Source organism: Dasypus novemcinctus, chromosome 8 (assembly GCF_030445035.2).
Source record: "Dasypus novemcinctus isolate mDasNov1 chromosome 8, mDasNov1.1.hap2, whole genome shotgun sequence".
In the NCBI taxonomy this organism is placed as follows: domain Eukaryota; kingdom Metazoa; phylum Chordata; class Mammalia; order Cingulata; family Dasypodidae; genus Dasypus; species Dasypus novemcinctus.
Window position 1 is genome coordinate 25267803 of NC_080680.1, and position 13529 is coordinate 25281331.

General features: G+C 44.7%; 1 protein-coding gene across 2 annotated transcripts in view; it reads left to right on the plus strand.

The window, feature by feature from the left end:
• FRMD3 (FERM domain containing 3) overlaps positions 1-13529 on the plus strand; it is a 293104-nt gene that overhangs the window by 132191 nt on the left and 147384 nt on the right. For both annotated transcript variants that reach the window (XM_004449475.5, XM_004449476.5), the window contains exon 2: positions 11185-11289. In XM_004449475.5, the coding sequence (XP_004449532.1) occupies positions 11185-11289 (105 nt within the window). The remainder of the gene's footprint in view (positions 1-11184; positions 11290-13529) is intronic.

Below are 13529 nucleotides of genomic sequence, written 5' to 3' on the forward strand. Positions count from 1 at the left end.
ATGCCCAAGATAAATATGTGAGAATTCTAAAATGGGTGGCAATGCTGTTGTTTTAGAGTATTTACAACATGTTCTTTTAGTGAACAAATTCCTAGCAGGTAGGCTGATTAAACCAAGTATTGGCTGTGCCCTAATATGGTAGGTATTAGGGTTGTTTACAAACATGGTGTTTCTTCTCCTTCAGGGTATGAGGTGGAATTTCACTTCTCTACCCCTCTTGGAAGTTAGCAAAGATAAACTTTTTTTGGCCAATGAGCTTAAGTGATACATGCCACTTCCAGGCAAAAGCTATAGAAGTGATTATGGGATTTACCATATTCCTTTCCTACTGATGTGGTGATCATTGAAGCAGCTGTCAGGAGGAAGCCTCCATGGTTCTAAATCTTTAAGCAGTGATGAGCAGAGCCCTCCAAAATTGGATATGGATTGTAAGTGAGAAAGCAACCTTTGTGGTGTTAATCCAGTGTCATTTTGGAATTCTTTGTTACTGCAGCTTAACCTAGACTATCCTGACAGATATATGTTGGCTCCCACTCTTGATTTTAATTCTCACTTCCAATACTAATTTGTCTTTCATTTTAACCCCTGTGGGCCTCAGTTTCCCCATTTCTAAAATGAGGGGTTTGGATCAGATTCTCTCTACAGCTGTTTCCTTTTCTGATATTCTGGTATTCTATTCCCTTTTAATATGGGAGTTAGTACTGCTCCCCATCTGTTAACAGTTGTCATCTTTTCTCTTTGGGTGCTGAGAGGCCTGAGTTCAAATCCTGCTCTTTGCTTGCTGTGTGATCTTTGGCGAGTTATTCTACCTCCCTAATTTTCATGATCCTTTCCTAGAAAATGGAAAAGCAATTAGCTCCTGGGTCTTACATGGATTTGCTCAGATGAATAGTTAAGCTAAAGTAAATAAAGGGCATATTAATAGCACAGAGTACCAGACACTGAAGAGGGTCTAAGCAGATCCTGAACCTAGAGGCAGAGGCGGCATTAGCATCTCGCGTACAGCTCAGGGAGGCTGCGAGGCCCAGAGGTTGGACCTTTCTATTTACAGAAGCTTTTTAGAGAAATGAACGTTGCAGATCATAGATTAGACTAAGAGAAAACAGCAGATATTAAATGAAGGTGTATTTGAATTCAGGAAGCAATGATGTATAGTGACAGACTCTGAAAGCACTTTACCTAAAATCTTATCTCAGCTGCTGGAGTGGGGATGTTGCTGGACTTCCTGTAGGTTCTTGGCTATGTTACAAAAAGAATTTTAAGTGCTTGCCAGTTCAGTTAGGCCAATAGTTTATTAAGAAAACGAGAGAAGAGAAGTGGGAGAAAATAACAGATTAGGGTCCCAGGTAGAGAGAGGAAAAGGGCTAAAATGGGGTAAAAAGGGCTGATTTACAGGCTATAAAATCCCCATTACAGATTACAAGTCCCCAGGTCTACTGGCATGCTAATCTGGGCAGGGAGAGAAAGGGCAAAACTGGGCAAAAACAGGGCTGGTTTGGCTTCCACTCTTGCTTTTTAAACTGTTAATCATTCCTCCCCTTTGCTAGTATTGGGGGAAGAATCCCAGTTGTTAGCTGTTTTGATTGGTTATTCCACCTGTCAATCCCCCAGGGGGGCCCAATGATAAGGCCCCTTGAGAATCTCCGGAGCTTTTCCTTGATCCCAGATGAAGTCCTGTTCTGAGTGGGGAATTCTCGTGAGGTTCTTCTGGCAGCCATCTTGGGGGTATCCATGGCCATGTGTTTTTCTGCCAGGTCCCAGATCCATCTCTTTATTCCCTAATCTAGTCTGCTTCAGGGAGACCACTTAAAAATGTATTTTTCCCCTTCGAAACTCTAAGTAATAAAGAAAAATATGTTTATGTCCACTTTTGATGATCACAAAGTTAGTTCTTAAATTTTTCCTGTTGAAAAAATGTGGCAATTTTATATTCCTGTCGCCTGAGGTGCTCTGTTGGTTTATTTTTGTTTTAACCATTTAAACATTTGGATATAATTACCGCATCAAGCAGACTGGGTTTAAATAGCGACTCTTCTGGTTTCCAGCTGTGTTGACCTTGGTCAGGTTAATAGGCTTCTCTGAGTCTTGGCTTCCTCAGCAGAAGATAAAAACACATTGATAAAGTTGTAAAGAGGATTAGAGTTGGAAAACTTGAAAATTTTTGAGAGGCTGGTGCCCTCAGGAATTAGACCTGACACCGGAACTAACCTAGAAATACGACAACTGGAAGAAAAAGTCAGGGAAGGAAGAAATTTCTGCGCCGTGGCAGAAATTGCTAAGAAGAAATTCAGTATGATTCCCCAAGGTGTTGGGATGATATGTGTGCCGACGGGAAGAAAAATGACCCCAGGGCAAAGATACAGAAGGCTTCTTTTAGAATGACAGTCAGGCAACACAGGGGATGTATTGGGAGGTGGAAAAACCCAGAAGAAAAAGAGAAGGTTAACATTACAGATGCCAAGCCACGCTGCCTCCCTGTTCAGCTCTGGCACAGCCTTGGATGAGGCTCTTTAGGATTCGGGTACTGGAGCAGCCAACCAGCGGCTCTTTCAACCTCTCATGGATGCACTAGTTCTTTGTCTTTCTTTCTTTGGATCCTTTACCTTCCCCAGCCTTGACGTTACCAAATCTTTCTGTTATGACGGCAGTTTCCGTCTTCTCAGATTGTGCAGGGGCCGAATGTGCTTTAATCGGCAGTTGGGTTTTGACAATCAGGTACCCGTCGAAGTGGTCCAGCCAGGCGACCACTTATATCCTGCCTTTATTTTCATACCAGGGGCTCACTTTCAGGCAAGCACTGTTTTTTCCTCTTGTGAATGGGAGGTTTTGGCAGTTGTTTTTGTTATTTTCTGTTTTTCTTTGGTCCCTGCTAGAGTCATCACCTTGTCCTCTCCTCTCCAAATTTAGGAATACCTTTTATGGACAAAGTTGCCTTTGACTAATCTAACTGATATTTTCAATTGCCCTAGCCCTAACCTACCAATTATTACTGTACAATGGATGTGTATTCAGAATTAGATACTTCAACTTCACCAAGTCTCAGAAACAACAAGGAGATCATTGCTCTTTGCTTAAAGGAAAACTTTCAATCATCTAAAATTTTCTCTTATCTGAAATATGACAACATGAGGTTTTACCTTCCACGTGACTTTTAATTTCTATCTGAGAATGATGATACAACCATAAGAATGCCCTCTGTCCTTCCTTCTTGTTTTTCTTTACATTTGCCCACCTTAAACAGGTTTAATATTATTTCTTTCCTTGCTGGCGAGGGATGATGCAATTTTCTGAATATATGTCACAGCCAAATATCAACTACCACTTACTGTCTGCAGTGGGAAGGAACGATTAGCAAAGCAATATATCCCTTGCTGTTTAAATCCCATTAAAGGCTAATTTCCTCCTAAAGAGATGTTCCATTTTGGTTAAAGCTATGGCGCCTACCAGAAGCAAAAAGTATGAATTTACTGAAATATGCTTGAGATATTTTAGCAGGGATACAATCAGGGAAAGTATTTTGATATTGTTCAGTCAAGCCACAATCTTTCCTAAATTAGCAAATGCTTGCTCTTCACAACAGAACTATTTCATCCACCAGTTTCTCATTGTTGTTCTTTGTTCATCTGCCTATGAAGGTAAATGGATTGAGGCCCTCAATTCCCAAAAGAAATGCAGCTATCTCTTCCCAGAAGACACTCCTTGCAGAAAGCTGGGTATTCATTTTTCTGTCTAGGACCTTGTAATTGGCTAGAAGCTCCCCTGGAGTTTCTAGGCATCCAGAGGGGAAATGGATTCTTCTTCCCCAGGTAGAGAGAATCATCAGAGCCTGACAATTCCGCTCTTCCCTAGAAGTGCGTCCAGGCAGGGGAAGGCTGTCCCTTCTCCTCTAGCAGAGGGCGCTAAGCGGCACAGCCCTTTGAACAATATCTCACAGCCTCTCCAAACCAGAAAGTGAGGTCTCAGCAGGCTCCCATTTTTTAAACTTACTTTTTATTTATTAAGCAGTTTTATTGAGATATATTCACATACCGTACAGTCTGCGCAGTGTATAGTCAGTGGCTTTCAGTATAACCTCAGCGTGGCCAGCAGCTTCCACTTTGTTTGTCAGAAGGGCTTCCTGGGGCTCCGGGCAGCCCTGCTCTGTGCTTCCCGCTCCCCTGGGCGTTGCCTGCTCTCCTCATCCCGACGAGCCTCCCCCGTATCTCTGTTCTGTGCTGGATTCTTCAAGTGGGCTCTAGGACTTCCTAGTGGCTGGACGGCCTTAGAGGGCAGCTCAAAGCTGTGTCGCCCGAGGCCCCGTCCTGGCTCTGAAGATGCTCCAAGGAAAACTCTTTCAGGGAACTCTTTTGGAGGCCTCCAGATTGCTTTAGAGTAGGAGGGCATCAGGGAAATAGGGGAAGTGGAAGAAGCAGGCCGAGCGTGAACTGCAGAATCCACGTCCATGGAAAGGTGCGGCTGGTACTGAACACCAGAGCACCTTTATGGGGGTGTCGGCCCCCAGCTGCCAGACCCCCCAGTTTTTCCCAAGAAGCCAGCATCCAGAGATTACGTGCAGCGCCCCAACTTTAAACACAAAAATGTTGTGCTGGCCAAATAGAATATGTCTGTAGATGGACTCAGCTCTTTGATTTACACTCAGCAACGTCCGTGATGGTGTTTGAAAACTTGGCCCAGTGGTTAGGGCGTCCGTCCACCACACGGGAGGTCCGTGGTTCAAACCCCGGGCTTCCTTGACCCGTGTGGAGCTGGCCCATGCGCAGTGCTGATGCGCGCAAGGAGTGCTGCGCCATGCAGGGGTGTCCCCCGCGTAGGGGAGCCCCATGTGCAAGGAGTGCGCCCCATAAGGAGAGCCGCCCAGCGCGAAAGAAAGTGCAGCCTGCCCAGGAATGGCGCTGCACACACGGAGAGCTGACACAGCAAGATGACGCAACAAAAAGAAACACAGATTCCCGTGCTGCTGACAACAACAGAAGCGGACAAAGACGATGCAGCAAATAGACAGAGAACCGACACCCGGGATGGGGCGGGGAAGGGGAGAGAAATCAATAAACAAATAAATCTTTAAAAAACAACAACAACAACAAAAAACCTGCGCTCTTGTTTTCGCTGTGTGCCTACTGGCTTTGGGGCATTGACTCTTCAGAATGAAAATTTGAGCTGCAAAGAGCAGAAAAACCAACATGTACTTCCTGAAGCAAGAGGATATTTGTTGACATCCTGGAAGTTCCCACTTGGGGTGGCGAAATCCTCCTCTCCTTGCTTTGCTCCATCTCCACAAAGAGAATGGGGGCACGTAGGCAAATTGAGTCCCTAGAAAACGTTGGATCTGGATTTGACAGACCTACAAATTTGACAATTCCCAGTTCATCTTCCTGGTTTGTGAAGTAGGGAGAATGTTAACTACCCCAGTGGGTTGTTGGGAGATTAAATGCAAAGCGTGGAACACAGTTCTTGGCCAACAGTAAGTGTTCAGTAAATGGTAATTATCATTATTATATCCTTACCTTCATTTCTGGAGGTAGTTATTCAAATTCTAATGTTTAGTGTCTAGCAATACATTACCTATTTGGGAGTTGCCATTGTTTTTCCCACTTAACCAACATCTAAAAAAGTAGCAACATTTCTTATCATTGAAGACAAGCAATTGCTGACTTAGGCAATTGATTTTTCTTTCTCTTTAAACACAAATTTATCGTTGTCTTAACTTTGTCACTGAACAAGGGAGCCGAAGTAAATGTGTTATCAGCCATTGGCTGCCAGAGGACCCAGACCAAATAATTGAGTTCTTTGCCTCTGCTCACTTTCTCCCCCACAGAGGCCATTTCTAGGAGATGAATACTATTCTTTTCAACTTCTGCGTATCTATTATAAAGATCTATGATACTGTAGATAAAAGGTTATTCTTAATATTGTTAATAATGACTCCTTACATTGGTGCAGCACTCTACTGCTTGCAAAATGCTTTCACATCTTACCAAGCACAGGGCCTTAAGATCTGTGAGATAATAAATTGTGTTTCTCTGGCTCACTGTTTATCTCTGACCCTTATCCCAGTGCTTGGGGCTTAATATGTGTTTAATAAATATATGAATGAGCCTCAAAATAACCACTCAGTGGGAAGATCGGGAAGTTGTTGTCATTATTCCCCTTTCGTGGAAGAAGAAACTAAGTCCCTGAGCGATTTCATGACTTCCTCAAGGCCCACCAGCTGGTAAGTGGTAGAGACAGGACTAGAAGGTGGCAGTTCAGTCTGTTTTCTAATATATATTTTGGGGTCGGGTGGAATTTTCAGAATAGTGGGCTAGTTATAAAAAATTAGGTTCTTTGATTTATTAGGAAGTAAATCAAAGTCTATCTATGAGGGAAGGGCAAGATATCCAGTCAAATGATGGGGTATGCTGTGACTCCAGTCTACCCAGCAGCCTCCAGAGAGCAGAAGGAGCCACAGGCATCAGAAGAAAAAAAGTCATGATATTATCAATAACAATAATATAGCTTTCCTTTATTAAGCAGCTATTATGTGTCAAACAAGATCATTCACATTGTTTTTGATACTCAAAGCACCCCCTAAAGGAGGTACGATTTTGTTCATAACTGAGGCAATAAAGATCCAGAGCAACTCCGTGTTCCTTTCCCTTTATCAAGATGATTTTCACAGAAATTCACCTTAAGTATTTCCCCATGATTGGGGTAATTTAGAAAAGCTAGTTAATTAACTGGTAGCAGTTCCAAGGTGAGCTATGCCTCACCCCTCTGTCACTCTGGCCACAGAATTGCCTTTCTCTGAATAGGTGCGCACTGGCGCACTCGCTGGGTGTCCTGGTGCTGGGAGAGAAGCCGAGTTCTTCCATGAGCCATACTCTCCCCACCTTCCCTAATCAGAAACAGAGTTATTTCATACAAAGGCTTTTGAAATGGAGTCTACTTTACCATGTTAGCCCTCTGAGAGAAGTCACCTTTCGAAGCAGCCAGAATGATGTCACGTGTCCTGCCATATGGAAGAGGACGCTGGCAGTTGGGATTGTTGTGGACCCACGCCCACGCCAAATGCTGTCTGAAGAGCAGGAAGAGAAGTGGAGAGGCACCCCGCGTTCTTCACCCTTTAAGGCTCCTGGAAGTGAAGAAATCCCAATCAGAGACCTCCAACATGGTGGCATAGTGTAGGCAGAGGGTCTCAAACTCTGTGGTGAAAGACCAGGTGTAGGATATGTTCCTCCAACTTATTTGGACCAATACTTGTAAAAAAAAATAAAAACATAATAAAAATAATTTATTCTTGGTTCTGCACTTACCTTGTGGGGGATCAGAAGCAAATAGTTCACATTCTGGCATGGTCCATGGATCTTGCCTTGATTGGCAGGGGTTTAGATGTTTATATTCAACATATCAATGGTTTCTGACCTAATAAAAATCACAATTCTATTCATAATATTTTATTACATTCATTATAAAAGATATGAATTCACAGTACACCACAGGTGGTGAAGACTGGTATTGGGACACAAATTCAAATGTGTGTAATGGGGAAATGAATGTGAATGAAGTGACTGGGCTTCCGCCCACCACATGGGAAGTCCCGGGTTTGGTTCCCGGTGCCTCCTGGAGAAGGTGAGCTGGCGCAGTGGGTGCGGCAAGTTGACACAACAAGATTAAGTAACAAAAGAGGCACAGGGAGGAAAGACAAGAAGAGACACAACAAACCAGGGAGCTGAGGTGGCTCAGGTGATTGAGCGCCTCTCTTCCACATGGGAGGTCCCATGTTCGATTCCCTATGCCTCCTAAAGAGAAGACGAGCAGACATGGAGAGCACACAATGAACAGACACAGAGAACAGACAGTGAGTGCAAAACAGTGAGGGGACAGTGAATAAATAAAATAAATCTACTTTCCTGAGACTGAGTAATCTCACTTAGAGACAGCATCAAAAGTCTATACTTACAGGACTTTCTTGAGGCACAGACCCTAAAAGCCTGCTGACTCCACACAAGGCCCTAATCAGGGATTTTTATCCTACTCTTTTTCATGGTTCTGATTAATAAAACAGTTTGCTTAACAGCTTGAATTTAGATTAGCTGTTTGATTTCCCTACCCCCACTCAAATGGTACTGAAAGCACAACTACTATGTAGGAGAATCAACAAAATGTAGACATTAAAAAGAGTCCTTATACTTCAAGTATTTGATAACCACTTCTCCACATGGATCTCAAACGGCAAAAGTTGGCTAGGCCAACTAGGTTTGAGGAATCACCAATACAAGAGTTCTTCTCTCTTGCCCAGGGCTTACTGTTGGTGCTGTTCAGTCTAAACGCTTTGTGGGAAACTCTTCCTTTTGTCCCCGGTCTCCAGGTTTTCTATGCAGAAAAAGCAGTGACTCATTTATTCATTCATGAGCATCCAGTGTGCCAGGCACACTGCAGGAGAGGCGGCCTACTACCCTCAGGTAGCTCAGAAGAGAGGGGCATGGAAGTTCTGGTAAGTTCCCTGGAGTTCCAGTTGTAGGGGGAGGGGCAGAACCACTCTACACCCACTATTTCTTTTCAAATGCCCTCCCCTGAAGTGTCTGGGGCAGGCAGCTGGACATCTCTCCCTCATACCCATGACCCCTGAATAGGCTTTTCTAACACTTGGTACTGGGCTTGTGTATTCTTCTGTTTAGTGTAAGAACTGGGCTTAGTGCACACAAATGATAATGAAAGGGCATTGAGATGGCCCAAGAGCACCACCCTGATTTCCAGTCGGGTAAAACAGAGCAAAATATGGGGGCTGTAAGCATGAGACTGACACGTAGAGTAGCTTGGGATGAAGAGGCTGGCCAGGCAGGCTGCAGAAGAGAGGGACAGAGCTGCCAGAGGGAAAGCCTTTGACAAAGGCGGTGGCAGCTTGTGTACCTGAGGTAGAAATGAACTTTTGAGTTTTCTAAATTGAGGGCTAGACAAAACAACCTCAAGGAAAAATGGGCCTTTTTCCTAGTGACCTGTGGAATCAGATGAAAAATATTGCATTTTTCCAGTGGTGGGAAAATTTCCCTAGACGCGTGCTACTCAAACTTTAATGTGCATGTGAATCACCTGGGGCAGGGAGTTTGCTAAGATGTAGATTCTATTTAGCAGGTCTGGGGAGCTGCCCGAGATTCTGGGCTTGTAATGGGTTCCCTCCCAGGGGCTGCTGGTCTGAGGCCTGTACTTTGAGTAGCTTAGTTCTGGACTCCACCTGGTGGCCCCTCATTATGGACCTGGACTGGCCTGCTTTAGCCACGCTTGCAGGTTCCTGTAACCACAGTGTCTGCAGAGTCATTTTCTTCTTTCTAAGGGTCTCAGATAGACTGCTCAGACTTAAGGAGATATTGCCAGAGGGTACATACTGCTTGCTGTGTTTAATCAGTTAAAAATCTTTGTTGTGCTTTTGAGCACATCTTCAAGGCAGAATAATAGCAGTAGCTGTCTGTCATGTGCAGTCAAGATGCGCTCAGTCCCTCATTGTTATCACACCTTGCCTTGACCCATATACCTCGTGTACCTTGTACATGGTAGGGGTAGTTTACCCCAGTCAATCCTAAAGCAGAGAGCTTTGCAATCAAGCTATACTTATGATGAACTCGTGTTAAATTCAGTGATTTGATCATGCAGCAGCCTTTTTAAGGCGAGTGGATTACAGAGAAAATCTGTAAAAGGAACTAAATCCGTTGATTATGTCCTGGGCTTTGGATTCTGTTGTGGTCAAGAATAGCTTGTCATTTGAACCTCCTGGTTAAGAACAATGACAGGAATTTAAAAACAAATTTCATTTTGATGGCTTGTCCTTTTTGAGCTTGATCAGATGGTTTCTTTTAGAGGAAGTAAAAGGCTCAAATTTCATTCAAAATTAAACTTGGAAGAGATTTCTGGAAAATTGAGGCATCGTATCGCAGCTTGTGTTTACAAACCCAGAGCTTGCTCAGTGCAGTGCGTCTCAGGCTGGCAAGCAGCTTTTTCTTTCAGCTTCCTGAACTTACAATAGTGGTTTTTAATGAAAAGATAATCAAACTGGTCTTCCAAAATTATTTTGAGTGGACAGGAAAACTGGATCCCTGAATGCCTCAGATTTCTTCATTTACCAGATAGGTCACATTTCATCCCCCAAACATTCTGTGGGTCTGTCAGCGACTTTGATTGAAGTAGTTATTTATCTTATCAAATATCCTGTCGAGGGCTTGGAAGTATCTTTGCTATTAATGGGGTTTTGTTATAAAGGTATTTATTTTAATCAGATTTGGTTTACCCTCAATTTTAGAAGCAGCAGTGATCTAACCACCTGAGAAATAATCTAGGCCAACCGTCTCATTTTACCATGTGGAAACAGGAAGTTTGCCCAAGCTCCCTCAGGCCTCTCTTTGAATCCCAGTCCTGGGCCCTCCCCCATCTCCCTCAGTGCCTTTCTGCATGGGCTCTCCCCCAGTGGAATTTAGGGATGTGGTATGGTGGATGTGAAACCTGAGGAGGCTGATGGGGAGTCATTGCATTGCATCCTGGCTCTGCCTCCTGTTAGAGCAGCCGTGGACGGCCAAGTGTAAGGTAAGGAGCCAGATGGCCTGGTGCAAATCCTGTCCTGCTCCTTGTAAGTCGTGTGACTCCGGGCAAGTCACATATAACCTCTCTGTGCCTCAGTTTCCTCACATATAAAATGGGAACCTTCCTCATAAGATCATTGTGAGGACTGAATGAGTTAATTCTATAGAATGATTAGAACAAGCAATCTGGCACTTCGTACGTGTTATTTGAGGTTTGCTATTAATATTAGGGCATTGTTTTGCAAACTTTGGGTCTTGACCAGCGAATGAGTTGTGAAATCAGTGTTTTGAGTTACAAAAAGCATTTTGGAAAACCAAATGGCATGTAACAGAAGAAAGTGGCACATATTAGGGGGCCTTGCATCTATGCAAATATTATTTTGTTTCTTTGGCTCCTATTTTAGTGTTCCTTTGGCTTCAAGTGTGTGTGTGTGCATGTGCGTGTGTGGTAATAGAGCACAAGGTAAAATGTACTTCTCACTGTGGATTGTGGTAGAGTTTGGGGGCCTCTGCTCCAGGGACTGGAGTGAGCAAATCCGTTTTCCTAAGCACTGACCCATCTAGTGAACGAGGCACGGTTTAGACGTGAATGCACAAGGTGGGCCCTGACTGAGACTTAAATATGCTTCTTTTTCAGCGGGAGACCAAAGGGCAGTTTCTCCTTGACCACATATGCAACTACTATAGCTTGCTGGAGAAGGACTACTTTGGCATTCGCTACGTGGACCCGGAGAAGCAGCGGGTAAGAGCCCAGCTCTGGCTTTGGGGCGGAGGCCCCTGCGGTGGGGCACCCTCTGAGTTCCCCTCAGAGCCCCCTCAATGCACTCCGGATTTCATTGATTCCTGGCTTCTCTTTCTCCACATGAAACCTACCAACCTGGTGGGTGTGTGAGTGGAAGAGTGCCGGAACTGGGTGGAGAGGAGAAGGGAGAATTTACCTTTAGGCCTTTTCCAGAAGGCTCCCACCTAGTGGGAAGACAGAGAATGCTCCTGTGCCTTTTGAATCCAGCGTTTGCCAGACAGTACTTACATAAAATCTCCTTGTAGAGAAAATTGTCCTTCCTTCCCTGCCCACCTTCCCCCCCTCCCCCAATATTGGTAGGTGAGTGGTTAAGTCACTTTGGAAGCTACTGACTAAATTTAACAGCCTCTGTTGTGATCCTACCCCCTGGACCCACCTCCCCTTTCTGCATCTCTTGGTGTGTGGGAGTGAGCTGGAAAGCCTTGCCCTCTGAGGTGGTTTACCAGCCCGAGTGTGTTCACACATAGGCTAGACGCAACGACATGCATCCCTCACATCCCAAAGGCCTCTGGGAATCTCTATTCCCATTCCTGCAACCTTGGGCAGGCGCCAGCTCTGGGCTGGGATGCCCTGGACCATCTCTGATCTCTGCTTCTCACCCTATTATATTGCCAGGCAGGGCAGCGTGTGAAGGGGCGGTTGGGGTGGCCAAGGACGAAGGGCAGCTCCTCTCTGCCTTCTTTAATCTGCGCTGGTCCTCTTCCTGCCCCCTCTTCTCTCCCCACAACCTTTCTGGTTCTTCATTTAGTATCTGTTGACCCCGTGCCCTGAGGAGATGCTCACAGTATGGATTTTTTTTGTAAAGGAGGAAAGCATTTAAGGAATAGACTGGGTTTTCTTTTGAAACCTAGAGAATTTTACTTAACTCCTAAAGGGGCAAAATGAAGTGTCTTAGAGGAGGGAGTTTTTTTTTTTTTCTTTTTTAAGGGTTTTTATTCCCCCCACCCCAGTTGTCTGCTCTCTGTGTTCATTTGCTGTGTGTTCTTCTGTGACCGCTTCTATCCTTATCAGCGGCACCGGGAATCTGTTTCTTTTGTTGTGTCATCTTGTTGTGTCAGCCATTCTTGGGCAGGCTGCACTTTCTTTCGCGTTGGGTGGCTCTCCTTACGGGGTGCACTCCTTGCGCGTGGGGCTCCCCTACGCGGGGGACACCCCTGCGTGGCAGGGCACTCCTTGTGCGCATCAGCACTGCGCATGGGCCAGCTGCACATGGGTCAAGGAGGCCCGGGGTTTGACCCACGGACCTCCCATGTAGTAGACGGACGCCCTAACCACTGAGCCAAGTCTGCCGCCTGGAGGTAGGATTTGAACCCACATTCTTTTCACAATACCATTCTGTCTCCCCTGTGAAAACTTGAAACATAGCCTAGATGAGGGGTCTGCAAACTTCCTTCTGTAAAGGACCAGATATGAAATATTTTTAGCTATTTTCGGAGGTGCCATCTGTAATAACTATTCAACTCTTGTTCTAGTAGAAGTCAGGGATAGACAATACGTAAATTAGCAGGTCTAGCTGTTTTCCCTTAAAACTTTATTTACACAAAATAGGCAATGGGTCAGATTTGGCCTGTGGGCCATAGTTTGCTGACCCCTGGCCAAGACAATAGTTTAAAATGGCTTAAATGCAAGAGTCTTTTTCATTCTTCTCCACCCTTACCCTGGGGAAATATTGGATAAAATGTTAAGAGAAGTCTTTAGGATTGGAATCAGAGATATCTCTAAGAGCTCATGGTTTTTTAGTATGCCTACAGATGGGTAGATAGAGAAATAGATGTAAGTGTGTGTGCAGCGTGAATAAGTGAAGTGTATATATGCATATTTCCAAGTTCTGTCCACTGAGAGGGTGTAGGAGCAGGGATGTGACAGTGCAACAGGTACATTTAGTACCCAGTTTTGGCTTCTAAATGCTTTCCTCCAATCAGAGGAACAAGGGATCCTTGCAGAAGTGGTCGATGCTAGGGCTGGGATAGGGGAATCACAAAATGAGCCTCAAGCATCTTGTGGTGACTAAAGGTAAGCAGTTGTCCCCAAACCAGAAGGATGGAGACACTAGAAAAGGCCCAGTGCCGATCTGAAAGAACTGACAATGGCCAGAGCTGGAACAATTGGGGCATCAAAAATAAATAATTATAGCATTGGATTATAACCCACGGAATAAAATAAATACCCACAAAATCCAT